Source organism: Meriones unguiculatus, chromosome 7, assembly GCF_030254825.1.
Source record: "Meriones unguiculatus strain TT.TT164.6M chromosome 7, Bangor_MerUng_6.1, whole genome shotgun sequence".
Classification (NCBI taxonomy): Eukaryota; Metazoa; Chordata; class Mammalia; order Rodentia; family Muridae; genus Meriones; species Meriones unguiculatus.
Window position 1 is genome coordinate 5,674,873 of NC_083355.1, and position 27,115 is coordinate 5,701,987.

At 50.8% G+C, this 27,115-nt stretch overlaps 2 protein-coding genes and 1 long non-coding RNA gene across 3 annotated transcripts; 2 read left to right on the forward strand and 1 right to left on the reverse strand.

Annotated features, from left to right (window-relative positions):
- Window positions 1–1,986: 1,986 nt before the first annotated feature.
- Window positions 1,987–8,875, reverse strand: LOC132655091 (uncharacterized). The gene is made up of 3 exons (XR_009592720.1): window positions 7,454–8,875; window positions 6,747–6,854; window positions 1,987–3,438 (listed from the first exon to the last, which is right to left on the reverse strand). It is a non-coding gene; the product is annotated as an uncharacterized LOC132655091 (long non-coding RNA).
- On the forward strand, window positions 8,871–26,991 carry St6galnac2 (ST6 N-acetylgalactosaminide alpha-2,6-sialyltransferase 2). Its single transcript, XM_021663797.2, has 9 exons — window positions 8,871–9,108; window positions 13,462–13,522; window positions 17,782–17,956; window positions 18,515–18,683; window positions 19,142–19,280; window positions 21,539–21,642; window positions 23,432–23,515; window positions 25,063–25,162; window positions 26,007–26,991. The coding sequence occupies exons 1-9, from the start codon at window positions 8,987–8,989 to the stop codon at window positions 26,172–26,174; spliced, it is 1,122 nt and encodes a 373-aa protein (XP_021519472.1). The 5' UTR covers window positions 8,871–8,986; the 3' UTR covers window positions 26,175–26,991.
- Window positions 21,649–23,431, forward strand: LOC132655090 (putative uncharacterized protein DDB_G0290521). The gene has a single exon (XM_060386338.1). The coding sequence runs from the start codon at window positions 22,568–22,570 to the stop codon at window positions 23,429–23,431; it is 864 nt and encodes a 287-aa protein (XP_060242321.1). The 5' UTR covers window positions 21,649–22,567.
- Window positions 26,992–27,115: the final 124 nt, after the last annotated feature.

The window sequence follows — 27,115 nt, forward strand, 5'->3', positions numbered from 1 at the left end:
GAGAGGCGTGGTGGGTGGTCGTTGGTCGCTTAGGGAAGTTGGTTGCAGTTTACTGCTGTGAAGCTGTCTGAGCTCCTTGTATGCCCAAGGTACCAACTCCTCGTTGGATGGAGAGTTGAGCGATGTGTTGCAGGGTCCCACCAATGTCCCTTCACTCTCAGATCACAGCCGCTCCACCGCTGGACCTGGTTTTTATTTTGCTTTGGGGGCTGCTCGGTCTCGGCATCTGATGCAAAAAATCGCCTCTTACCCCAGGGTCCTGGGATGTTTTCCTGGGTTTTCTCCAGTTGCTCATGGTTTCAAGTTTTGCTCTGACCCAACTATGCTGACATGGCCTATACAACATTGAGGCAGGAGATGTTTCATGGAAATGGCAGTGCCAACTGTTAGTATTTTGGAACACAAGCTGCTTCTGAGTTGCCCAGCAACCTGACGTTTGTCGTCAGCCAGCCAGGTGACCACACCTGGAGGGCGTGGTTACCTTCCGACTTAAAGGGCCCACCCTGACACGTGGTCCCTCTCTTGCCCCTGCTCTCTCTTACTCACTTTCTCTCTCTCTCTCTGGGGCGCCTCCCCCTTTCCCTTTCCCTTTCCCCCTCTCTTCCCCCTCCATGTCCCGCTACCCACATCCTCCATATCCCTCCTAATAAACCTCTCGAAGAGAATATCGGTTGTCCCCCTGCCTCATCTATTTTTAATTTTTAACACCAACATCCAGACTGCAAACAGATCTTCAGGTACAGAGATCAGCATTTGAATACACATTACACAAAACTGTCCCACCAAATCTCCCCGTTTTTGTCCAATAAAGGCTCTTTCTCTTACAATAATAAACTATATACAATAACAGCAATTCTGAAAACTATCATAACTGTGAGACTTACATTCACAATGCTCAGTCTATTTGTATTTGGCAACCTTTGAGAAATTACTCTACTGTATATCCTGTGTTGGTGAGTTCAGAGTTCTGTCCTTAAATCATTTTCTAGGTTTTTTTTATTATCATTTATAGGTTCCATATATCAACCTATAAATAAAGCCTTAAAACACTTTCTTAGAGCCTAAACAACTTAAGCTTAATTGTGAGAATATAAGTAGTCTTCAACCCCATCAGAGACCTGAGGAGCTCCAGCAGCCAGGCCTCTCCCACAGACCTCCCTATCTTAATGTGGTTTCCAGACTCTGTTACAGTCACAAAGGTCATCTGCAGCCCATCAGTAGCACCCTTCCAGATTATGCTAATTTTAAGTAAAAAAAAAAAGAAAAATCTGAACAAGATCCCACCAGTCCCTGAGCAGGAAAACCCACCAATCCCTGAGCTCCCCCAGGCTCAGGACTTGAAATTGCACCAATCTTCACCCTAGAAACCTCTGCCCTAGAATGCTCCACCCCCTAAGAAATCCTATATAAAGACTGTGTCTGCTCAGTTCCCTGTTGTCATCTCCGGAGAGCGAAGTTGGCAGCTCATGCATCCATTTCTCCTCCCCTGAATTCACCCCTCCAATAAATCTGTTTTGTGAGATTTGCTATCTGATGTGACTCTCTCATCAGAAGAAGACAAGAAGAAAAGACGTGAAGAAGGAGCAGGGTTGAGGCTTTCTGAGCTTCTCAGCTCAGCTGGGTATACCTTCCCTGGGAAGCTGCAACACCTCTGCTGAGGAGGCCTCCTCTCAGAGCTGTGTGGTTCCTGGTCTCCTGTGTTCTCAGAATACCCTTCCCTTGGGATACATCTCACACAGAGCTGTGTGGTTCCTGGGCTTCCAGGCTCCAGGATACGCTTCCATCTGAGCAGGGAGGCCAACACTGACCCTGCAAGTTGTCCTCTGGTTTCCATAGCCACATTGTGGCATGTGCACGCAACTGCATTCACACGTAATAAAATGACATTAAAAAAAAAACAAGAAGGAAAAAAGTAGAAATTATCTGAGACCCAAGACTAACCAGAGAGTTTTAGACTTGATCCCTAAATAAAATCTATACAAGAAAAATTGGCAACATGGATTTTATTTTATTCTGGAAAGGGTTTGCTAGAAGAACAGAAAGTCAAGTCACAGACAGGGAGAATATAATGGCCATCCACACATCTGACAATTCATCAGACTGCTGGTGTACAGAATGCGTGCAGAACTCAACACAAGAAGAAAGAGACGGCCTCAGAACCTTCACAAGAAGTAGTTCCCCACGGAAGATAAAGAGATGGGAAGCAGACACAGGGAACAGCGTTCCGTTCCGTGCCATTAGCTACTCGCAAGAATCACAGGGCGTGAAAAAGCCACAGCAGGGCCAAGGATGCAAGTCAGCCGGAAGAGTGCTGCCCAGCACGCAGGGAGGGCTGGGTCCCCAGCACCACAGAACCCAGGTGTGGGCGCTTTGTGTCCACAGCAAAGCGGAGGCCTCACACACTATCTTAGCCGGCTGTAAATGGGAGACAGAGGTTTTGTTTATACATTCCAAATGATTTACTTAATGGTCACAAAGACATTATGTTAGACATAGGGAAGTTCTAAGTCAGAAGGCCAGTTTCAGGAGCTCGCTAGGGGTGACAGTGAAGGTGGGGGACAGGACAAAACTAAAATTGGTCCAAGTGTTGGGGATCAAGACTAGCCCAGAAGTTCAAGGTCATCCCTGAATACTCTGAGGCCCCCGTCCCTACAGAAGCAACAATAAAACTCTCAACTAAAAATAACAAAGAAAAAACACTTCCCAATAAAAATGTGCTGTTGGTGCATATAACTTAAACAAGTCTCCACAGAACGATACTAAGGAGGGAGGGAGGGTCACAAATATTGAATGAGAGGACAATGAGATGGCTCAGCAAGGAAAGGCCCCTGGTCCCACCCTCGGGGCTCACATGGTGGAAGGAGAGAAAAGGGCTCCTCCAAGTTGTCCTCTGACCTCCACAAAATAAGTAAAGTGATTCCTCAAGGTTTTTAAAAGCTGGTGAATGGATGCATTCTTGAAACGACAGAATTATAGAAACAAAGATTCGTGGTAGCTGGAAGTGGAGGTGGGAGGTGGGGACAGGACAAAGGAAGGAGGGCGTGGCTGTAAAAGGGCAACATGGGGTGTGCTGGTAGCCAGGAAACGGTCTTTATCTTCTTGGAGTACACGTTGTGGTTTCTCAAGATGTCCCCGTGGGGAAAGCGGGTGAGGGCTAACCACACATACCGTAGTTAGGAGCGCTGCTGCGCGTGACCAGGCAGCTGTCTCAAGGGGATAAAAGAGTTTGTTTTGGAGTCAAGTATGAGTGACATTGGCCCAGGAACATTTGGCACCCCAAAATCGGTGTTTTAACGTGGAGGCAGTTTCATGAAGTTTTTGTAGTAACAGAACAAAGCAAGTCCCCAATCAAGGTGCTTTCAAAGGCATCGGTGGAGACATCAGGTCATCAGCGGGCGGCCACAGCAAAGCGGAGGACTCACACACTATCTTAGCCGGCTGTAAACGGGAGACAGAGGTTTTGTTTATACATTCCAAATGATTTACTTAATGGTCACAAAGACATTATGTTAGACATAGGGAAGTTCTAAGTCAGAAGGCCAGTTTCAGGAGCGCGCTAGGGGTGACAGTGAAGGTGGGGGACAGGACAAAACTAAAATTGGTCCAAGTGTTGGGGATCAAGGCTAGCCCACACTGACCACTCGGACACCAGACTCAGAATGATGAAAGCTTATTGAACACTGAACAAAGACTGACCAAACTCTAACGCTGGTCTGTTTCTAAGGCAGGCTTTTTATAAGAAAACCCATAACCAGATAACCAGGTGTAGGAAGCAAGGGGAAGTCAGCAAAGCATTTTAAACTGATTGGCTAGGACACGGGAAGGGAAGCAGCTTGGGGACTTTCCTGGTCCCCACGGACCCAGGAGAAAGAAACACAGCAGGGTATTGTGGTTTTGTTTAAGTAGAATATATATCATTAGTTCAAGCAGAACATTCAACAAGTATCAAATTGTAAGTAAAGGCTATCCAAGTTCTCAGGCTCTGCCTGCCTGATCACCTTTATGATCGAAACGGAGACTTAAAAAACAAATGTCCGCAGTTATGCTAGGCAGTAAGGCCGGGACATGGCTGGACATATCTCAGTGTCGGTGTGCCTCTACCCAAGATAGTCTGGCTCTGATCCTGTAACATTCCAAATCTCCAAAATCCAGTCAGTTAACTAGACTTGCAGAAGTTTCGTTCAAAGCTGCAGCTTCTTCCTAAGAATTTTTGTGAGCAGAAGTTTGATTTAAATGCTTTAAGAGGGCAGGAGAGATGGCTTAGTTAAGAGCACCTGTTGCTCCTGCAGGGAACTGAGTTCAGTGCCCACACGGAGGCTCACAGCCAGCAGTCAGGACAGTTCCCGGCAGTCTGACCCCTCCTTCTCACTCCTCATCAGCCCCAGGCATGCATAGGCTGCATGGATGTACACGCAGGCAAAATGCTCACATACACGAAATAATAAATATTTAAAGAAGTCAAAACCCTGTAAGGCAAGTCCTTAGCGTTTAAACTGTCTTGTTGGAAACTGGTTGATACTTGGGACAAACAGGCCTGAAGCCCTGGGGACATCAATTCTCTGTCTTTTTTTCACATAACACGTTTTGTTTATTTTTATATTTCTGAGGCTTTATTTTTTGCCGTATGTGTACCAGTGTTTTGACTGACTGCGCCGATCTGTGCACCACATGCATGCAGTGCCCAGAGGCCAGCAGAGCACACTGGGTCCCCTGGAACTGGATTATTAACTGCCATGAGGGTGCTGGGAATCAAACTCAGATCCTCTGCAAGAGCAGCCAGTGCTCTTAATCTCTAAGCCATCACACCAGCTCCACTCGCACACATTTGAAAAAAAAAATGTGGCAAAATACACAGAACATAAATCTAGTATATCTTCCACACAGTGATGAGCTCTTTGTGACTGGCTTATTTCTCTTAACCCAGTGTCATCCGTATTGTAGAGTCAGGCTTTCCTTGAGCACGTGTGCTCGGGTGTGTGTGTGTGCAGTTTTTATTTATGTGTATGTTGCATGTGTCTGCTTCGTTGCATGGGCATTGCATTCATGCAGTGCCCTCTGGGGCTAAAAGAAGGTGTCCGAGCCTCTGGAACTGGAGCTACAGTATATTATGAGCTGCCTGGTGTGGGTTCTGGGGACAGAACCTCAGTCTTCTGCAAGAGCAGCACGTATTGAGCCATTTCTTCAGCACCCCATGTTTTATTCTTGAGGATGTGTTTTTTAAGTCAGGCATAGGTGGCACATGCCTTTAATCCCAGCCCTAGGGAGACAGAAGCAGACCAATCTCTGAGTTCAAGGCCAGGCTGGAAAAAACAAAAACAAACAAACAAACAAAAAAAGATTTATGTTTGAGTATGGGCATCTGTGTGTGGGTATGTGCATGCGAGTATGTGGGCTCTGTAGCTGCATTAACAGGCACCTTTGAGCTGCCCCATGTGGGTGATGGGAACTAAGGTCTTCTGGAAAAGCAATGCATACTCTAGCCTCTGAGCATCTCTCTAGCCCCAGACTTTCCTTGTAAGGCTGCATAATATTCCATTCTATGGCTATGGTGCCATTTGCCTTCATTCACTGATCACTTCAATTGATTCTCAATTGATTCTTTTTAAATTTGTAATCAAAATACCTTTTAAAAAAATTGTAAATTGGCTGTGGTTTGAAAAACCAAAACTCAACCAGATGCAGTGGTGCACACCTGTAATTCCAGCACTCAGGGAGGCAGAGGCAGGCGGAGTTCAAAGCCAGCCTGGTCTACAAAGCAAGTCCAGGATAGCCAAGCCTAAACAGAGAAACCCTGTCTCAAAAAACCAAAATAATAATAATAATAATAATAATAATAATAATAATAATAAAGAGTTCTGGTGGCACACACCTTTAATCCAAGCACTTAGGAGGTAAAGGCAGGCAGATCTCTGAGTTCAAGGCTAACCTGGAGTACAGAGTGAGTTCCAGAACAGCCAAGGCTGTCCCAGGGCTGCCCAGGGAAACTCCTCAAAAACCAAAGCAGCAGCAGCAGCAGGACCTCGGGTCCCCAAGGTGCCTCCTTTGAAGCCGAGCAGTGGCAGAACAGGGCTGGACACAGCCTCAGTGGCCACCAAGGCGCTGGCTGTTAAAATCACAAGGGAAAAAAAAAATTCCAAGCAGATATTATGAGAGGCTCAGAGCTAAAATTCAGAAGCAGGTGTGTCTGGATGGGACCCAGAGATTTTGTGTCCCACTAGGAACAGTGATACAGTCTGGGTGGCACTACAGCCACGGGAGACAGCTTCCATGACAGGAGGACACAGAACAGACTGGGATGAAACTGAAAGGGGGTCGCTAACAAGAGCCAGCTCAACAGCACGCATTGTTTGGCTTTTTACCTCCTAGGACACAGTGTCATCATTATCGTCACTATTATCATTATCATCACATTTAGTGTATGAGTGCACACGTGTGCATGTGTGTGTGTCTACATGCGTGCGGTGACTAGAGTGCTCTTTCTCTCCTTCCTCTCTGCAGGCCACAGGTATGGAACTGAGGTTGTGAAACTTGGCAGCACGCCCCTTTACTCACTGAGCCGCCGCAGCAGCCTGTGGGCAGTGCTTATAAACGGGGATCAGGACTCCACTGGGATAGGGTGCTAAAGACAGGCCTGAATAGTGGGAGAGCATGCAGGGAGGAGGCTGGATTTCAGAGCCTGGAGAAACACAGGCCACAGGCGTGGGCAGGAACGTGTGGGAAGACAATTGTTAACCCTTAGTCAGCACCTTTGAGGACAGATGCGTTCACCCTTCTGTTCCAAACTGTCTTGTCAAGTAAACAACCACAGAAGATAAAGGTGGGGCCTTCCTCTGAAGCAGGGGGCGCATCTTGTCCTATTGAGAGGAGAAGATAATAAAGCGATGTCTGTCTGGCAAATGCAGCCGTCCCATCAATTCAACAGTCTGCTTCCTTCTGTAGAGTGCTTTGGCTGTCCTGCACTCATCTTCACATCTCTGCCTAATCCCTGTGAGCTTGCCGGATGAGAAGCTGCCCAGCATGAGGCCAGTGTTGCTCACTTGGTCAAAATGACACTGTCTGACCCAGGAGTTTGTGTCTTCCTGGCAAGAGTCTTGAATCTGTGCCAGGCTAAACTGTCAGCAGATAAGAGGGAAACTCCTCAGGGTCTTCCTAGTTCTGACAGTAGTTAGGGGCATGCAAGTTCAAACAGTTTTGTAATTTTGTTTTTGAGACAGGGTCTATCTGAATAGTCCTGGCTGTCCTGGAACTCCCTATACAGACCAAGCTGGCCTCAAACTCACAGAGAGCTGCCTGCCTCTGCCTTCCAGCACTGAGATCAAAAGTGTGCACCACCACATCAGTCTTTTTTGGTCTTTATTGGCTTGTTTTTGACACAGGGTATCTTAGTTTCATGTCTTTGCTATAATAAAGTACCCTGACAAGAGTAATGTCAAGGAAGAAACTGTTCATTCACCTTGCTTCCAATCCAGGGAAGCCGAGGAACCTGAAGGCAGTAGTCATATGCACAGTGAAGAGCCTGAACTGCGGCACGCCTCATCAAGGTCAGGCTGGCCTGCACAAGTACAAGCAAGCCAGGGCTCTATGAGGAGGCTTTGCCCCAATTGAGAAAAGAAAAGGAAAACGCCAACCTGAACTAGACAATCTCCACTTGCAACTCTCTTCCCATTGTATCCGGCTGACAGCTAACAGTAGCCATCAGGCTGGCCTTGAACTCTCTGAGTAGGCAAGGACATCGAATTTCTAATCCTCTAGTCTTTCCCGCCAAGAGTAAAGGTGTGTATCCCCACAGCTAATTTATGCAGTGCTGGGGACTGAACTACACAGGGCTTCATTTAGATGTTGAGCAAGCATGGACTTGAAGTACAACCCCAGGCCCGACGCTCACGCTTGGTGACCTTCCTTTCTCAAAAGACTGTCAGAAGAAAGAGAAGACTTAGTGTGATGTTCTAGGGCCACTGGACAGCAGAACAGCAGCTGAAGAGACAGTAGCACAGATTATGACCCGAGGACCCAAGTTAGAGAGTAAAGGAAGCTCCTGAGAAACCTGAGGTGTTGGGAGAGACTGGTGGGGGGAGCAAGGCGCCTAGGGGATGGACAGGACACTTTGGTCTGGAGAAGAGTCGCTGTGGGATGCTGAAAATGGTGGACCTGGACCATTAACACCAATGGAGGTCTCCCACAGAGGAGGAGAGCATCCCCAGGAAGGGAGGAACTGTGGGTGGAAAGTTGAAGAAGACGGGGCTCCCTACATGACGCCCTCCATCTCAACGGGTAGTCACCAAATAAAGGGAGGACAGCCTATGCTCCACAGGGCACCCCACCGCAGCCGGCCCCTACCTGACCCCTCCACCTCGAACACCAAATCTGAGCTACGGGCCTTCCTTCAATCCTTCCGAAGGAAACTAGGCCTGCCCCATCAAACCCATGGTCCTAGTGAGGGGAGCCGGCCAGGTTGCTTCCCAGCTGCCATCCACCGGCTTCTGACTTCCAGAAACCTGGGGTGGGCGTCCCTAAGCGCACAGTACTCAGCCAGCGCAGCAGGCGACCTCGTCTCTCAGCGCCCTTCCCGGCCTTCACCGCACATGCTAGCCCTGGACGGTGCGAACTGAACATCCCTGTCCAACTCCGGAATAGGTGCGTCCGGGGTGTGGCTCTCGCTGGAGAGCGGCGTCCGGTGTGACGGCCATCGAAGATCCCGGGGGGGGGACAGCCCCGAAACGGCGCCCGCGGCAGCAGCCATTAGTAGCTGCACATCGGCTTTTCGGGGGACGGCCCGACAGACGCTCAGTCTCTGGAGCTGCAGCGGCCTCGGAGCTGGCGGGGACACAGGGGCGGCTGCAGGAGTCGGAGGCGCCGCGGCGGCTCGCGGTGGGCAGGGCGGGGCAGGGCAGGGCGGCAGCCTGCGCGCGCCCCAGAGGGACCGGCCTCTCCGCCCAGGAGCTCAGAGTGCAGGGCGGCAGACGGGGCGCACCCCGGGCGGGCTCGCATGGACCTCCCGCGCCGCTGGCTCTTCCGGATGTTGCTGTTGGTTGCCACCGGCTCCGGGATCCTCCTCCTGCTGTACTCCTCGGCGGGGCAGCGGTCCCGGAAGACCTGGGCCCCCGCCAGGTAAGCGCTGCGGGGTGCTGCGCCCAAGGCGCGGGGAGGGCGCACGCACGCAGCTCTCCCGCTGCCCGCGGACGCCCTGGCGTCGCAGGGACGCACTTTTTAATCTCATTCTGCCGCGAGTACCTGCATTTGCGTGTCCCACCACCACGCCACATCCCTGTCCCTGGAGCACACTGGCGACCCTGATGTCTTTGATCAATTTTATCCAGGCCTAATTGGAAGCTCCCTGTTGCCACTTTTACCGGATCTCCTTTTGGGGTAGGGACCCAAGTTCCCTGCTTTTCAACTTTCTTCTACTCTTCAGGCAGGAGGTGACCAGTCCTCTGCTCCGCTCACTCTGGGCTCTGCACTCAGGCCTACCTACATCTGGCTCCCTTTTATTTGGGTCTATTATTTGTTTAAGTGGTTAATTTGATAAGCTTCATCTGGGCCTGCTCTTGAGAAAGGTGAGCTCTGTGTGCACCTGCACAGACGCCAATTCAGGGCCTATTTGAGGCTTCCACCTACTGAAGGAGCCTCCAGAGGGTTTAGCTTTGTTTCAGGGAGGTAAGCCAAGCTATAGCAAGATCTGGGCCTGGAGGGGGCCAGAAGAGCCCATACAGCAACTTTCAGAGACCTCAGCAACTACCCTTTCTCCTCCTAGCTAGCTTTTGCTTCTGCAAAAAAAATGGGTATCTAGTGTCTAGCTAAAGGACACACCTCATTTGCAAAAGTAACATGAAAGTTGCCTGCAAACAATTGAGTCCAGTCCCCTTAGCTGGCAACAGCCTGCAGTGAGTTTAACATGTCTTCACCTAGATTACACCTCAACAAAGCACTTCCTCCCTCCCTCCCTCTCTCTCTCTCTCTCTCTCTCTCTCTCTCTCTTGCTCTCTCGCTCTCTCTCCACAGGGTTTCTCTGTGTAGAGCTGGCTGTCCTGGAACTCTCTTTGTAAATCAGGCTGGCCTCAAACTCACAGAGATCCCCCTGCCTCTGCCTCCGGAGAGCTGGGATTAAAGACCTGCATCTGAAGTGCCCGACTAAGCTCTTCCTTTTTAAAAAATATTTTTATTATTTCTTTTATTTTTGAGATCATAATATAATTACATCATTTCTCCTTCCCTTTCCTCCCTCTAAAATCTTCCATATGTTCCTCTTTGCTTTTTTAAATTGCTGACCTACCTCTTTTTTCTTAATTGTTGTTACATTATATATACATATATATACACACACACACAGAGAGACATTTACATTTCTAAACAGAGCCTGCTCAGTCTGTATCATGTTCCTTGTATGTATGTTTTGGGGCTGGCCGTTTGGTTTGGATAAGCCGTTGGTGGGCTCTTTGCTGTGGAGGACCCACTCTCCAGCTCTCAGCAGTTCCTAGGTGATGGTAACTCTCTGTGTAGGGTCGAAGGCCTAGAGGTCCCTCCCCAGTGCAGTGTGGCCAAAGCTTTTCCTCTCTCAGGAACCCTCTCTTCCTCACAAAGTCTGACACTTGGCTGGGCGTGTAGCTCGGTTGGTAGAGTGTTTGCCTTTCATGCGTGAAGTCTTGGGGTTCCGTCCCCAATACTAAATGTAAAACAACAACAACAAAAACCTGACAAAATCTGGTATGAACCAAGAGCCTGTCCTTTTCCTTGTTTTGTTGGCATTTGCTGCAGTCAAACCAGACCATGGGGGAGAAGAGGTATGTTAGAACTTAGCCTGGCTGTAGAAGGTGGGTAGGTAGCCCAGCAGGGCAGGTGGCTTTCTGAGAATAGCCGGAAGCTGAGCATCCTTCCTGTGACCGGCGCCAAGAGATAGCCAGGCGGGAGAGTGGTTGGGCCTGCAGAGCCCAGGGGGTCCCTATTGCACCTTAGGGGGACCTGGTCATCTCGCCACAAGACTCTCTGATTCCAAAAGATTCTCCTGCCTGCGAATTTTTTTTTAAGTTACTTTTTATAGCCAATATTTTTAAATTAAATTTATTCTTTGAAAATTCTGTATGTCATCTGGGCAGTGGTGGTGCATGCCTTTAATCCCAGCTCTTTGGAGGCAGAGGTAGGGGATCTCTGAGTTCCAGGCCAGCTTTGTCTAGAGTGAGTTCCAGGACAGCCAGGGCTACACAGAGAAACCCTGTCTCGAATAACCAAGGGGGGAAGAAAAGAAAGAAAGACAGAAAATTCCATACTTGTATATGATAGATTCTAATGACTTTCACCCCACCCTCCACCCTCTCTTGTCTCCGGCCCAGTCCCACCAGCAGCCCTTTCTCCGAACCCTCTAGTGAGGCCCCTTGCCTTTTTGCTTTGTTTCATAAACTCCTGAGTTTAACCCAGGGTCTGTGTGAGCATGAGTGTGGAACTGTCCTTTGGAGCCTGGTGGGCTCACCAGTGGGCACACAACTGATGACAATAGCCACGGCCTTCCCATCCCCAGAATCCATCCGTTCAGTAATCCTTCCCGAAGGGAGAGGAGGGTTCCAAGAGCTCTGCCCCTGCCTACCAGGGACTGCTGACAGAGGAGGCAGGCAGCTAACTGCAGCTCTTTTGAGTTCATGATTGCAATGGCCATGTCATGCCCTGAAGACAGTGTTTCACAACCCCTCCCCCATCATCAGGTTCTTACATCCGCCCTGGATGCTGCAATGCCCCCTATGACCTCCACGAGTGCTCCGCACTGCCCCTGCCCTTTCACACAGATAAAGGAACGCATTCACAACACACATACACACATTAGACAGTCTTGTTTTGTTTTAATTAAGCTGAGTATATCTACATTTACTTTGTTGCTTTGTTTTGAGATAGTAGCTCATAAAACTCAAACTAGCTTCGAACACGCTAAATAGCTGAGGATGGCCTTGAACTCATAATCCTCCTGCCCCTGCCTCTGCCTCTAGAGTGCTAGAATTATAGCAGGTGCCACCACACCTGAAGAATGCCTTTAGTTTTACAAAAATGTACGTTTTGTGCTTGTTTCTCAGGCTTCAGAGTCTTCACAGAGGGGTATGGGTGCTTAACTCCCTTTAAGAGAGGCCTGGGTAACAGGAAGAAGGTGGATTCCGTGGATTCCTGAGAGGGTGACCAGTGAAGTCACCAAACCCAAGGAAGCTGGGAGGAAGTCCCATTAGGCTTGGGGTGAGGGCCAAAATTCAGGAGAGTCCCCATTATCTATCCTCACCCTGTTCCAGTCACTGCCCCAAGTCTGTGGGCCCACAGTTCCTCTTTGAGTTCACAAGGCCCACTGCCTGACAGTTACCAGAGGGTGGGGATGGGGTGGAGAGAGTGGAGCTTGGGGGCTATCAGAACCTCAGGATCGGCTGAGATGGGGTGGAGAGGGGAGATTGGGGGCTATCAGAACCTCAGGACGGGCTGGGTGTAGATGCTTGCCAGGCTCCTTCCAGGTAGCCCCGGCTGAGTACATAGGGTCTCAGCTCCTCAGAGGAGGGAGGAGCTACAGGATTATAGGGCTGGACATCTGGCTAGTGGAGGAGGGGAAACGATCATCCCTTCGGGTTCTTACTGGAAAGCTGGGGAAAAGGGCCGCACAGATTACAAACTCAGAACTGGCCCAGTGAGCTCAGGACCTCCCAGGCAGAACTACAGGCTCTCCGCACCCCTGGCCTCCCCGATGCTGCTGGGACATGGCCACCACCCTTGGAATGGGCCTTCTCCATCCTTTCCCCCTGTCCTGGGGCCTTGTAGTGCCTGGGAATGGTGAGCACCTCTCACCTCGCTTTAGAAGAGACTGATAAAGAGGCACCAGCTCCCTTCCTTTTTTCCCTGAGGGACAATGGCTGACATTTAGAAGGTCTCTTCCTGTGGGCTAAGTTAGCTGTTCTCTTGGGCTCCTTCCAACAAATCAGGTGATCCAAGTACTGTTGGGCAGAGCCTGAAACCGAGACTCAGTGGACAGCTGACGAGAGACGGCCGCATGTAAACCCTCCTGTGCCTCAGGCTTCTGCTGTCGCTGTTTGCTTCTGTGTCACCATCCCCAGCCTGGCTTCAAACCTATGTAGTAGAGGGTGGCCTTGAACTCTTAGGGCTTTGGCAGGAGACCTCTCAGGCAGTCACAGTTCCAGGGACTGTCCATCTTTCCTGTTTTATATTTTCATATTTTAACCACCCCTATAAGCTCCGCATTTCTGCCCGTTGCTGAGAGACGCGACATGGTTTCGGGCAGAAGGTGACTGAGTCCTGGTACATCTAATAATGCTACAGACTGAGTAATGATGCTAGCTGAATCTGTACATCTAAAGAGGGTGCAGAATCAGGATCAGAGGACTAAACGTCTGGGGCCCTGGCATTTTGTCAGCCTCGGAGCTGAGGAAGCCAGCCTGGAAGCTTCTGAGTGCTAGTAGGACCCCCCTTTATGTCTGCCTTTCCCACCAGGAGCGTCACGTCACCTCGAACATTCTTTGAACCCAAGGCATCGAATTCCGAAAACAGAAAGGTACAGTGGTCCACCGCTCTGGGGCGCTTTGAGCATGGTCTAGCTAGGAGGAGAGAAGAAAACAGAAACATTCTTGAGGCTTCTGGGTCTAATCTGTTTGGACCTCCACCAGCATCGAGGTAAAACATCCATCCTCTCCAGGAATCTTAGATCTGGCCACTAGCGTTTCCTGTATCCCAGCAGAAAATGGTAGATAGATAAATGCCTCCAGGGTGTAGCCAGCTGGAAAGTTCTTGGGAGCCTCAAGATTGTGTCCTTATTTGAACTGTGTGTCTGAATGTGTGTGTATGTGTTTGTGTGTGTGTGTGTGTGTGTGTGTGTGTGTGTTTGAGTACCGGTACCACAGAGGATACAGGCAGTAGAACCCCCCAGAGCTGGAATTACAGGCAGTTGTGGGTTCTGGGAATTGAACTCAGGTCTTCTGCAAGAGTAGTATGTGCTTCTCATCACTGAGACATCTTTCCAGCACCTTTAAATTGTCTCTTTTTTTAAAGTTAATATAATTTGTTTTAATATTTATTATTAGTAGTATGTATGTGTTTGCTTGTGTGCATGTACTGCGCCATGTGTGCGCAGGTACCTAAAAAGCATAGGATCCTCCAGAAGTGGAATTACAGACGGGTATGGGCCACCCAATGTGGGTACAGGGAATGGAACCCGGGTCCTCTACAGAGCAATATGCTCTCTTAACCATCCAGCCATCTCTTCGGCCCCTTAAAAGTGTATCTTTGTGTTGAATGGCTTCTTTGCTCTATTCCTCCAAAATCTAGTTCTGATAAGTCTCAGTTCACCTACTCACTGAAATCACAAGCTCTGGGGAATGCCCCGTGTTTGCCTCGAGGGCCTTAGACCTTTAAGACTCTGGTCCATAATCTTAGATAGCACTTTGCTTTTGAATTTTAAGTAAATGGTAAAGAGAGCTATTCCAGAGGGGCAAACTGAGGCACGGAGCAGTGAGTGCCTTGCCCAGGCCAGCTCGGCAGTAATCGGTGCCACTGGGCTGGGAGCCCTGATCTGACCCCGGCCCTGGACACACGCTGGGTGGTATGCAGCTTTCCCTGCCACCCCAGCTCCTCATACTGGTTGAACTGGGCAGTTTGTGTCTTTTGTGTATTAATACAGGCTTCAGCATTGACTTTGGTACCTAAGAGACCAGACTTGGACATGTTTCGTGAGGTTTTAGGGACTCGGGGGGAGGGGGCGGAGATATCCCTGTGTTCAAGAATTTAGTGATAGCCTAGTCACTCAGAGATGGAACAAGTGGTTCTGGGTAGGTGATGAGGTGTGGAACAGGTCGTGGCCACATGATTAACAGCTGGAGGAGCTATAAACATCTTGAGAGCTTGGGTCAGGCCATTTTTAAGTTTCCAACAGGTTTTCTCCTTGGGGCTAGTTGGCACATCATCCCAGCTGGTTTAAAACAGGCATTGCTCTGACTTTTGGGCACACGTGTAGCCAGGTGTTCCATAGTGGGGGGAATCCCATCTTAACATATTAGATACCCAGAGACCAGAGAAAGGAGGGCAGGCAGACCCAGAGTCTTTGATTGTGGGAGTAACTGATGGAAGTGTGGTCCTACAAGCAGCAAGGCCCGTTGGATTCCCACACTTTGGACCAGAAAGAGGGATTTGCTTATGGCTTAGAACAAAAGAGATGTCATCCGACCTGGAACATGCCTCATTTATCTTAAGGAAATATTGAAGAGTCAGGTGCATCCAACTGAACTGAACCATGCAGGACTCTACAGAAACGTCCATACTACCTGTACCATGGGCTCACCCACTCACACCTGCTCTTACAGCTTCCTGTCTGATTGCAGCCAACCTCTTTCTGCCGTTTTGCTGTCCCTTACTGACTGCTAACTCTTCAGACACCATTGTCCACCAGCAAACCTCCGGTCTTTCCAAGGAGAGGTGCCATAGTTTAGGCCAAAGTCAAATTTTTTCTTGGCTGTCTGACTGCATGTCATCCGCATCTGTCTTTGATTTAATGAACCATCAACAACGTTCTTGAGTGTTATCCCACTCACTCCATCTCCCCACATGCCCTGTGGTTTGGATTGCATCATTTTTGCATAGTGTGGGATGCTCATATGTTGCGTGATAGCAGAAACCACTGTACAGCCATTTCCTTCTCTGTCCTTTGATCAACGGCTTGACAAAGAAGCTTATTCAGAAGTAACAGAGCCCCACCCCACCCCCACACCAAGGCTGTGTGAGACTCAGCACTGTGGGAAAGCAATAGATTGGAATGGGGCCTGCTAACAACCTCACTGTCCTAGAAGGGCCCTAAGTGCAGTCCTGTTCCTGAGGCCCCCAGAATTCAGGGCACCGACTAGGTGACTCGAAACGACAGAGGTTGGGGCTAAGAGCGTGGTCTGCTTTTGTGAAGGTCCCAAGTTTGGTCTGCAGCTCCCATATCAGGCAGCTCACTCATAACCTCCTAGAGCCGCAGCTCTCGGGGGATCTGACGCCTCTGGCTGTCTGTGAGACAGCTGCTCTCTCAGGCATAAACACAGACATGCACTCTCCACTGGTTCTGAATGCTAAAGGACCAGCATCATATCAGGGGCCATATTTACCCCGAAGCTCTAGGAAGCCCCCTCATCTTCTGTTTTCAGCTTGGCTTGGTATCACCCCATCCTCCACATCTATCTACTTCATGGCCTCTGTTTTTCACATTGTCCCATTATCAGAAGGCTGGTATTTAGGGCTAGCTGTGTTTAAAGGTAGCCTAAGCCCATAAGACCTCATTCTGATGATATTCACAAACACCTTATTTCCAAGCAAGGTCGATGCTTTGTGACAAACACATGAGAAAACAATTTCAAAGGAAGAGAAGTTATGTTGGCTCATGGTTTCATGGCATCATGGGAGACAGCAGATGGTAAAACAGAGTCATTTACATCCTGGCAGCCTGTAAGCAGCGTGAGAAAACACAAGGGCACCCTGGGACAAGGTATAGCCCCCCCCCACCAAAAAAAAAAACAAACAAAACATGTTGCAATGACCAACTTCCTCCAGCGAGGCTCATTGCACCATTTCTACCCTCTTTCAATCAATCAATCAATCAATCAATCAATGCAATCAAATTTGTACTGGTAGCAATAGCAGTAGTGTGATAATATATTTTAAAATGCCACACACAACAGAACTGGTATGAAGAGATTTGTACAGAGGTAGAGTGACAGAGAGAGTGAGAGACAGGGAAGGGAGGTGCCTCAGGCACAGGGGAGAGAAACTGAGGCAGAGAGAGTGTGGTGCAGTAACCAGTTGGTTCTTTTTTTAATATTTTTTCTTTGTTTCATGTGCATTAGTGTGAAAGTGTCGGATCCTTTGAAACTGGAGTTACAGACAGTTATGAGCTGCCATGTGGTTGCTGGGACTTGAACCCGGGTTCATTTTAGGAGGAGCAGACAGTACTCTTAACCACTGCGCCATCCCTCCAGCCTGGTTGGCCCTTTTCATCTGGTGCTCAGTTCAAGCTCCTGTGGCACACAGCTGGCTGCAGGCAGCAGGTGATGACATCAGGTTGTAGGCAACCCAGGAGCTGGCTAGTACCTTGGCTTGTGAACTGACAAGTAGTAGTTTTGGTGTTTTGAGTCTCTTTGTGTAGCCCTGGCTGTCCTAGAACTCTGTATTTGGGCCAGGCTGGCCTTGAACTCACAGAGATCGTGCTATCTCTGCCTCGGGAATGCTAGAATTAAAGGTGTGCATCACCATGCTGGGACGCCATTAAATTATGAATCCATCCTAAGGGTTAACTGATAAAGGGAAGAGCTCTCGTGATCCAAATGCTCTCCATGAGCTGGAGATAAAGCTACCTGAAAGGCACATCAGGTCCAAAACATCACAGGGTCATTTTAAGGTTCTCAGTGGAAACCGATGCTGGGAGGTAGGATTGGGTCAGGCTGACAGACTCTAAGTCCTGGGCTTGAATCCACGGAAGACACAGGCCCCACTCACTGCTTACAAAGTACCCAAAGTTTTCCCAAGCGGGAGGTGAAACCACAGCCACTGAAACACGGACATATGGCCTCTGGGCAAGGAAGGGCTGGACAGGCTCAATCCAGAAATGTCCCTGATCTTGTGAGGCTGCTGGAGCACAGGCTGGCTCAGCCAAAGGTTCCAGGGATGCCCCCTTCCAGAGGAGTAAGGGAAGCTCAGTCTTCTGAATTCTGTGGGGTCTGTAGGCTCCAGGGGAGACACACCCCTCACCCCCACCTTGTGGGCTTAGCCCTCTCCCCTTCTCATTCCCAGAGCCGCCTTTGCCAACACCCACTTCCCCTGGCCATTCAGAAGAACAACCGTTTCCGGTGCCTGTTTGATCTCTCCACTCCAGTGCTGCTGTGGGAAGGCCTCTTCACCCAAGGGCTCTGGAACAATCTGAGCCAGCACAACGCCCCCTACGGATGGCAGGGGCTCTCCCGCCAAAGTAACCTGCTACCCGCTGCCTCTCTCCTGCCTTCTGCCTCGGCTGGCCCCTCCTCTCCCCTGTTGGCCCTACTGTGTACCAGCCCTGGCTGCCTCCACAGCATCTGTGGAGACCCTCAGGGGCTCTTCTGTGACTCCTGACTCTCTCTCCCCCTTCATCCGAGCACCCAGGACAAAGCTGAGATTTCCTCGCTCGGTGCCTCTCACTGTTTTGGGTTCGCCCTGGCATGGCAGATGTCCAGTATTTAATGGTGGTCTGACATCACAAGTTTAAGGGCCTTCCACACCACCAGCGTGGCTATTTGTGGCACACACCACCTCAGTCAGACTCACCCCATGCCTTGAATTCTTTTCTTCTGGAGTGTACCCAGTCTTAGAGAATAATTTCTTCTAGATATTCAGGCCACCTAAGTTCCCCCTATCCTTTTCTCTCCACCCCGATACTCCCATTCTCCCCCACCCTAGGATGGCCTGCATAACATAGGTCCCAAGCTAGACAGTCTGGGGAATGCCTGACAACAGCCAGATCCTCATGGCTCCCCCTTGTCCGCACCCACAGCCATTGTCTCTACCCTGAGACTTCTGAGCAATCCGGAGAGCGCAGGGCTGTTTGGTGCCTCCAGGGAACGACCTCTGAGCTGCATTCGCTGTGCTGTGGTGGGTAATGGAGGCATTCTGAACGGGTCCCGTCAGGGTCAGAAAATCGATGCCCATGACTATGTGTTCAGGTAATGAGGACAGGGGCCAGGGAACTGGGTGGGCAGCTGGCATTCTGCTAGCCCTGAGGCCAGGGCAACAAAATTGCAGTTATGAAGTAGCAATGAAAATAATTTTATGGCTGGGGGTGTCATCACAGCATGAGGCGTTGTATTAAAGGGTCGAAGTGTTAGTAAGGCTGAGAACCACTGCCTGAGACCAAGACTGGGCCAACGCTAAATACAGAGTGCAGCTGCCCAGTGATGAGGAGCCTGGGAGGGTCCCTAGGCCTGGATTACCCCTTCAGAGAGCATCCCTTGAGGACCCAAGAAGTGAGGCTCAGGCTAGACCCCAAACAGATATTCTCATGGGTGGGGGAAGGATACAGATGAGAAGGATGGGGACAAGTGAGGCAGAGCCATGGGGATGGAAGTTAGCCAGACAGCCTGGTGCTGCCACAGAGACGCTAAGAGGCTCCTGCCGGCGCCAGGCTCAATGGAGCAGTGATCAAAGGCTTTGAACGCGACGTGGGCACCAAGATCTCCTTCTACGGGTTCACCGTGAACACCATGAAGAATTCTCTCATCTCCTACTCCAACCTGGGGTTCACCTCTGTACCACAAGGGCAGGTGAGGCCAGCAGGGGGTGAACCATGATGGTTGACAGTGGGTGCTGTCTTTTTAGGGGCTCCCTTCCATGGGGAAGGCCTTGGGGTTCACAGACTCTCAGTCTAGTGGACAGATAGGTAGTATTAGGGTCTTGGCTACCTTCCAGTTGGCCAAAGGCACCCTCGTTCAATCCCAGCACTCGCAAGGCAGAGGCAGGCAGATCTCTGTGAGTTCGAGGCCATCCTGATCTACATGGTGAGTTCCAGGAATAGCCAGGGCTACATATAGAGTGGCCCTGTCTCAGTGAGACAAAACAGAAAGATTTTGGCCAGCTGAGGCAGACATTAGAGCAAAAGACAGATCTGCTGAACATTGCCCCATTCTTTCTGTTGGCTCAGGGCTGCCTCTCAAGCATGGAAGGGGAAGGGTTAATAGTTACTGAATATAGATGGGCACCCTGTGAACCCCACTTCACTGGGGAGGAGACTGAAGCCCAGTGTCCTTCCATGCAGCAAGTCAGCAGAAGGCCCCAGGTTCAAACCTCAAGTGCTTACCCCAGTTCCCTTATCTGTGCACAGTGCAAGGGCATATTGGGTACCTCCTCTGTTCCCAGAGTGCTACAGGGCATGGCAAGTGTCACAGTTGCTCCGTGTGGGATCATCATATCTGTTTTCAGGTGCCAGAGCTAAGGGCTACTGAGAGGTTACCAGGCATGGTGGTGGTACACACCACCTTTGGTCCCAGCATTTGGGAGACAGGGGCAGGCCGATCTTTGAGGCCAGCCTGGTCTACAGAGCGCTGTATACCTCTGGTCAGCCAGAGGTATACAGTGAGACTGTCTTGGGAGATGGGGGATGGGGGGAATGCCAAGATGTTTGGGAAAGTGTCCAAGACATTAAGATAGAATTACCCAAATCTAGGCCCCCTGGAGAAGTTTCCATTTCCTCACACTACTCACCCAGAGAATAATGTGTGACCTCTTGAACTGAGGTTCAGAGAGACTGAGTCTCATGCCTGGGTCACAGCTAGTGAGAAGACGTCCTTGGTGTCCTCTCCCCTGGCCCTTCCCTCCACACTCACGTTCTGCCTTGATCTCACAGGCAGGGTGAGGGATTCTATGGGTCTAGAAGGGGATGGGCCATGTTTTAAGAAGCTTCTGCCTCTGATCAGGACATTCAGGAGTGTCCTCGGCATAGTGTCTAGGCGCTGAGTCTCCACTGTGGAAGCTGTCAGTTCTCGAGAGAACAAGATGTGGCCATAGAGCCTCTGTGGCAGTCCGTCACCCCACTTGCAATGGCAAGCCTTTATCTAATCTCATCAAGTCAGTGTGTCAGGAATTTGGGAGTGGCTTAGCAAGTGCTTATCGCTCAGGCGGTGGGCTGCTGTCTTCTGAGGGCAGGAGTAGGGCTGGGGTCAGGATGGCCATGGTCTTGTTCACTTGGGCCCTTCTGGCGATCCCTCAGGAGTCCTCATGGCGTGTTCATTCACTTTCCCCAGACAGAGCAATCCAGGGAGAGCAGGGAAGCCACACACCTTTTATGGCCCAGTCTGCAAGATTTTGTGTGGGTTTTGCCTGCATGTATGTCTGTGCACCATGTCCATGCTTGGTGCTCACAGAGGCCAGAGAGGGTGTTGGTGTTATGGGTGGTTATGAGCCACCATGTGGGTGCTGAGAACCAAATCCAGGTTTCTTGAAGAAGAGCAAGTGTTCTTTACCACTGGGCTATCTCTCCAGTCCATCTAGTTTCTAGTTTTAGAGTCTAGCAGGAGGCTCAGAAGGCAGAGGTACCAGAAGTTCCTTGGCTGTCTTGGGAGTTTGGAGACTAGACTAAACTACATGACATTCTCTTTTTCATTTGTCTTGTTCTGTTGAGACAGAGTTTCTATGTGTAGCCTTGGCTGTCCTGGACTTGCTTTGTAGACCAGACTTGCCTGGAACCCACAGAGATCCACCTACCTCTGCCTCCCTGAGTGCTGGAATTACAGGCAAGTGCCACCATGCCCAGCTGAAACTGTGTTAAAAAGAAAACACAAACACAAAGAAGCTCCTATGCACTAGTCACAAAAGTCCAGCCAATCCTCAAGGGAAGGGCGATCATGCCATTCACCTCTTACAGGGAGGGCTATCAGAGGTCTGTGAGCCTACACTGAAACCGCCCAGGTTCCTCCCAGGGGGGATGCAGCCTAGTAAGGAAACCCTCGCAAGCGTGGGTGGTGAGATAAGGTGGAGGGACCGTTTCCTCGGGAGCTGAAGGCAGCCCTGTCTGCCACCCTGACAGGACCTGCGCTACATCCTCGTCCCCTCAAGCGTCCGAGAATACCTGATGCTGAGATCTGCCATTCTGGGTGTGAGTGTTCCAGAAGGTCCCGATCAAGGGGACAGGTGAGCCGCTGACTGGAGTGTAAGCCTCTGGGGGCTGGGAGCACAGTGAGCCTCTCCCCTTGTTCCTAGGATCCATGGTTAGATAGAGCAGCTGGCTTAGGGTCCGTTAGCCCTGGCTATGGCGTGAGTTGTATGAAGGGAAAACTCTCTCTCCAAAATTCATTAATCTCTAAATATTCAGTATAATTTAGCCCTGGGGATTGTAACCTGGCTGACAATGGCTGCCATTTCTGAGAACCCTTGGGTGGGTTGGGCCACAGGACTCACAGAACACTGTCTAGTGAATGGAGAGGGAATGAGGCCAAGCTCAGATAGCCAAGCCTGAAGTTAAAGCTAAGGGCAGATTTGTCAGGGCTCCCATTTTTTCAGGGGTTCGGGGCCCAGGTAGCCCTGATGGATGAGAGGTAGATTTTTCTCAAGGGGTGAAAAGACCTGGCCCCCTCAACTCTAAGCTGCTGTCCCAACTGTCCTGCTAGAGGACAGGCAGGCAGGGGTGGGAGGGTGAGAGTGAGGGCAGCTGGCCCATTTTCTACACCACTCTGGAAATGAAGAGCTGGGTTTAGTGTCCCTGTCACTGAGCCTGGCAGGTAGGAGACCTTCCCAGGACTCTGCCCTAGCCTGAGCTTTCTCAGTGTGTTGTGCCTTAGACACCTAGGCTACTACTGTGGCCAGAAGACCAAACCCCTCTCATGGCTCTTGGGACATGTGACCCCCTCTTTGGAGCAGCTACGGGGTAGGGGGCTCTTTATGGGTGAAATGATAGACACCAGGCTGGGCTGGGTGCCCCACCCCCACCCTGATTACCTAACAATTGCTCCCTGGCGTCATGAGAGCCGAGAGGGTGGGTTCTGTGACATGCTGGGAATGGGCTCTTGGGGGGAACTGCCTCAGAGGCTTTGGGTGGACATAAGCCTCCCTAACACCAATGAGCTCCCCCTCCCACACCCCTAATCCATCCCCAACCCAGTCCCCATCCCAGTCCCGGTCTAACCACGCTGACAATTCAAACAACCAGCAGCCCCTCCCGAGCTCTGGAGGCGCCGCCCCCTCCCCCTCCCCTTCCCCCACCCGAGGGGGGACTCCCACCCGCCAAACATCTCATAACCCCACCCCAGTGCCCTCTCAGCCGTCCTCCCGGGCTTCCTCCCAATCTCCAAGTCCTCATATTCAACATGTGCCGCGAGGGTCTACTCAAGTCCCTACTCCTCCAGCCTCCAAATCTCCCTCCCAGACTGGATTAAAATCCCTCTCTCGAAACCCTTCCCTGACACCCTCCAAGTCCCCTTCCCACAGCCCTGTCAACTCGGCCTCCTACATCGGGCCCCGGGCCATCCCCTCCTACATTGCCCCCTATGTGCCACGTTTCATGAAAGAGACCCCCTATTTCCAGCCCCCTACAGCACCTCTTCCTTACAATCGGTGCTTTCCCTGCCCCTTTCCATGCCAGGCCCAGGAAACCAGGCAGCCCCCACCCCCGCCCCCTGACTCCATCTACTTCCCCCTCCTGCCACCGCCCCCTCACGTTCCCCAGGTGCACTGCTCCTTCCCCACCCCTCCGTCCCTGTTCATCCCGCCGTCCTCCCTCTCCTACACTCCACCGACGGAGGTCCTGCTGAAGGGGAAGCCGCACGTGGTGCCGTCGGTGCTGCCAGCCACCTTCTATACCCCGTTCTCCCGCTTCTACTCCCAGCCCCGGCCCTACCGCTACCACAGGCGCTTAACCCTCCCTTCGCTCTCCTTTCAATACGATGGTGCTGGACGCTCTGTCCACTTCTATCGTGGGACCTAGGCCTCACATCTATTTCGGACCAGAAACCTCTGCCAGGAAATTCAAACTCCTGCATCCAGACTTCATCCGCTACCTGACAGAGAGGTAATGGGGAATGGGGGTGGGGTGGGAGACGGGAGGACCCACATCCCCTCCTTTCCCTTTTTTCAGGGGTTCGGGGCCCAGGTAGCCCTGATGGATGAGAGGTAGATTTTTCTCAAGGGGTGAAAAGACCTGGCCCCCGGGTTAGAGTACCTTCCTGATGGGCCTCCTTCACTATACACCGGGACAGCACCCTACTGAGTGCCGTGTGTCCAAGTGTACTAAATGCTTCTGTGATTTTACTTACTGTTCTTACTACCTTAATGGAGGTGATGAGGTGGTTCAACACAATAAGAAACGGAACCCAAGGAACCTTCACAAAGCCAGAAGGCACACAGTGGTGTTGGGGGCTAAAAGTCTACTGTCATCATTTTGAGCTCTAAAACCCAGCCCATCAAAAGCCACTGAGAACCAAGGGGAGTGGTCAGCCTGACCATCCCTCAGTGCTCCCTCCTCCCAACCCTTTCCTCCTGTTAGTAGTTTGCAATAATGAGGGACTATAGGGTGGGTATTTGGCTCTGCAAGCACATATTTTGGTTGTAATGGGGGGCATAACATTAGTAGGTAGAGGGCAAGGAGCTGCCAAACATCCTTCAGTGCCCAGGTCCCGTGGTGATGCCCAGTGCTAGGCACCCTATAGCTGAGACACCCATGGCACACCACAAAGGCCAACATCCCAACAGAACGTGGTTAAAGCGGTGAGTGGATGGAGGCAGTGCAAGTCCTGTGAGCCTGTGTGACCTGCCCAGGGAAGCTTAGACCTGAATCCAGGTCTGAGGTCAGGACCTGCAGACACTGTCACAACAGTGAACCCAGAGCTGGGATCTGAGTGAGCTCCCTGCTCATCTGTGATTCCTGCTGGTCAGGTTGTGTGGGGGAGAGAAACTTCTCTCTCAGGTTAAATAAAGAGGAAACAATATGTACCCAAGCATTGAAGATCTCAGGGTGAAAGATGGCAGTTGTAGATGGGAGAAAGGGGAGCACCTCAACCCCTATAAGGTGTCCATTTCATCCCAAAATCCTCACACCTGCATTTTCCCTAAAGAGTAGAAGAAGGGCCAGTTTCTGAACTTTGCCAGTCTGGGGGAGGGGGAGGAGTAAAGTTGCAACCATCAAACAGGCATTCAACACTTTCTCAGGTCTTTATTTAAATATTTGTGGGGAGGGCTGGGTGTGGGTGGCCCACACCTTTAATCCCAGCACTCCAGGGGGCAGAGGCAGGTGGGCCCAGGGCAGCCGACAGAGAAACCAAGTGTCCAAAAACTAACCAACCAAACAAACAAACAAACACTTTGTTTGCATGCAAACAGGAACACATGGAGATTAGGGCACAGCCACTGTGTCACCCTATAGTCTCTGTCTTGTTGCTTGTTCTGTTGGCTGGGCTAGCTGACCTTTGAGCACCTGGGGTTCAGCTGTCTGCCTCCCACCCCATGGGTTATGACCCCATGGGAGCCAAACTGGGTCATAAGGCTTGTGTGACGAGGCTTTACAAACTGAGCTCTCACTAGCCCCTTCTCAGGTTTCAACGGTTTCTGATATCTTTCCAGATTTCTGAAATCCAAGATGATTAACACACGCTTTGGAGACATGTATATGCCTAGCACAGGAGCGCTCATGCTGCTGACAGCCTTGCACACCTGTGACCAGGTAGGTAATCGGTCTTCTCCTAGAGGAGCCAGGGCCGCAGAGCGTGGCTGTCAGCAGAACTCAGTGTGGCCCAAGGCTAGCCGCCCAGTGACAAGCGGAACTCAGCCCCAGATCCTCAGGGGCAGGAGAGCCTGTTTGTTATCCAGGAGGGTCGGTTCTGGGTCAGCCTTGCTTCAGCTCCCACATCCTCCTGCCCTGCTTCCCTTTTTGTATGTGGTATTTAAGGTGCAATTGGCCAAACAGCTTTCTGAAAGCAAAAATCTCAGAACTGGCTGGGGACATCCTAGAGCTGGCATGGGTCAGCCTTCCAGCCCCCTCCCCAAAACAAAACAAAACAAAACAAACTGTGGTTAAAGTAGGGTCTGCCTGGTGATGTGAAAGGGGGCGGAGGGAGGCCCAGTTTTCAAGGGCACGGTATGGAATGCAGATGAAGGAAGCATGAGACCCTAGGTTCAGTCCTTAATCAGGCTGTGATTCCCTCTAAAGGCTTGAGGGATGGCAGTTAGCCACCACCCTGGCCCTGTATACTTCACCAGTCCAATGCAGGTCTTTCTCAAGCGCAGTCACTGTAGTCCTGGGTGATTGCCTCCAGCCTTGAACTTGATGATGTCTGAGTCACACTCAGGTGCAAACCCACCTCTGCCCCACCGCCCGAACAGGGGCATCTGTAATTACTAACCTCCCCTTCTGTTGGATGGGCTTAAGGCTCATCTTCGAGAATGTGTTCAAAGGGCACAGTGCCCATGTTGAAGTGTGTATCTGCTTCCTCCATCTCTACAAGGGAACCTGTTTGGGGACGGCACACTATTTCAAGTAAACAAACGCTGTGACTGTCCTTGCCCAGGTCAGTGCCTATGGATTCATCACAAGCAACTACCAGAAATACTCAGACCACTATTTCGACCGAGAAAAGAAACCACTGATATTCTACGCAAACCACGATCTGTCCCTGGAAGCCGCGCTCTGGCGGGATTTGCACAACGCCGGCATCCTTTGGCTGTACCAGCGTTGACACCGAAAGTACCAGAGTTCTTTGCTTCAAAAGCACTTTTTCTGACCTTTCAACCTTTGGAAAAGGCAACACTCCCCTTGGTCCTCTACTTCCCACCAGTGGGCACTGAGACCAAGACCCATGGCCATCACATCACCAGAGCCCGTTCACAATGCATGGGACCGTCTTGACTCAAGAAAAGCCTTCTGGGTCTTGGCCAAGGGAGGGCAGGCTGCTTTGCAGGATTTGTTTTAAAATTGAACTTTTAACACCCACAAAATGAGACAATGATCTTCACTAGCAAAGAGGCAGGTATGTCTCAGAGCTAAGTATTTGAAAGCCAGCACCTGGTCCTGAGCAACTAGACATTAATTCAAGTACTCAGGGCTATCCCGTAAGCAAGACGAAGCAGAGGCCCACCCCCAGCTGAAACCAGTGGCATGTCAGTTCCCACATGCCAAGCCATTCAACCTGTGAGGACACCTTAAGCTTTCTGACAACACCTCTGCCTCGGGATAGAGGGCTAGAACCAGAGGCAGAGTGTAATTTGAGGCTAGATAATAGGGTAAGTGATGGATGACCATTTTGCCTTTTGTGTGTTGATAAAGGAGAAGACTTAGTCTAGAGGGAAGGAGTGTGGTGGCGCTCAGGACAGAGACTACCTAGCAGGCACATGCACCGAGACGCGGGTTGTAAGCGCCGAGTACCGAATCATGGGAGGTACCACCACTGAGAGAAGTCCTACTGGAGATGTATTTCTCGTCACCAACAGGATTACTGAGTGATGGACCCTCACCCTCACATCATAGCTTCAATAAACACCAACTGAGGCACTTTAGTTTCATGAGCCATTTCCAGTCTCATCCAACCATCATACAGTCCCTAAAACCGCATAAGGCTGGGGTTGGGGAATGGGTAGCTCTAGGGACTGCTGGCCAGACACCCCAAGGCTGAGGACTGAC

Coding starts and splice junctions, on each gene's coding strand:
- St6galnac2 (XM_021663797.2), top strand. CDS start 8,987: ATGGACCTCCCGCGCCGCTGGCTCTTCCGGATGTTGCTGTTGGTTGCC. Junction 13,523..17,781: donor CGAATTCCGAAAACAGAAAG/GTACAGTGGTCC, acceptor TCTCATTCCCAG/AGCCGCCTTTGCCAACACCC. Junction 17,957..18,514: donor GCAGGGGCTCTCCCGCCAAA/GTAACCTGCTAC, acceptor CCGCACCCACAG/CCATTGTCTCTACCCTGAGA.
- LOC132655090 (XM_060386338.1), top strand. CDS start 22,568: ATGAGCTCCCCCTCCCACACCCCTAATCCATCCCCAACCCAGTCCCCA.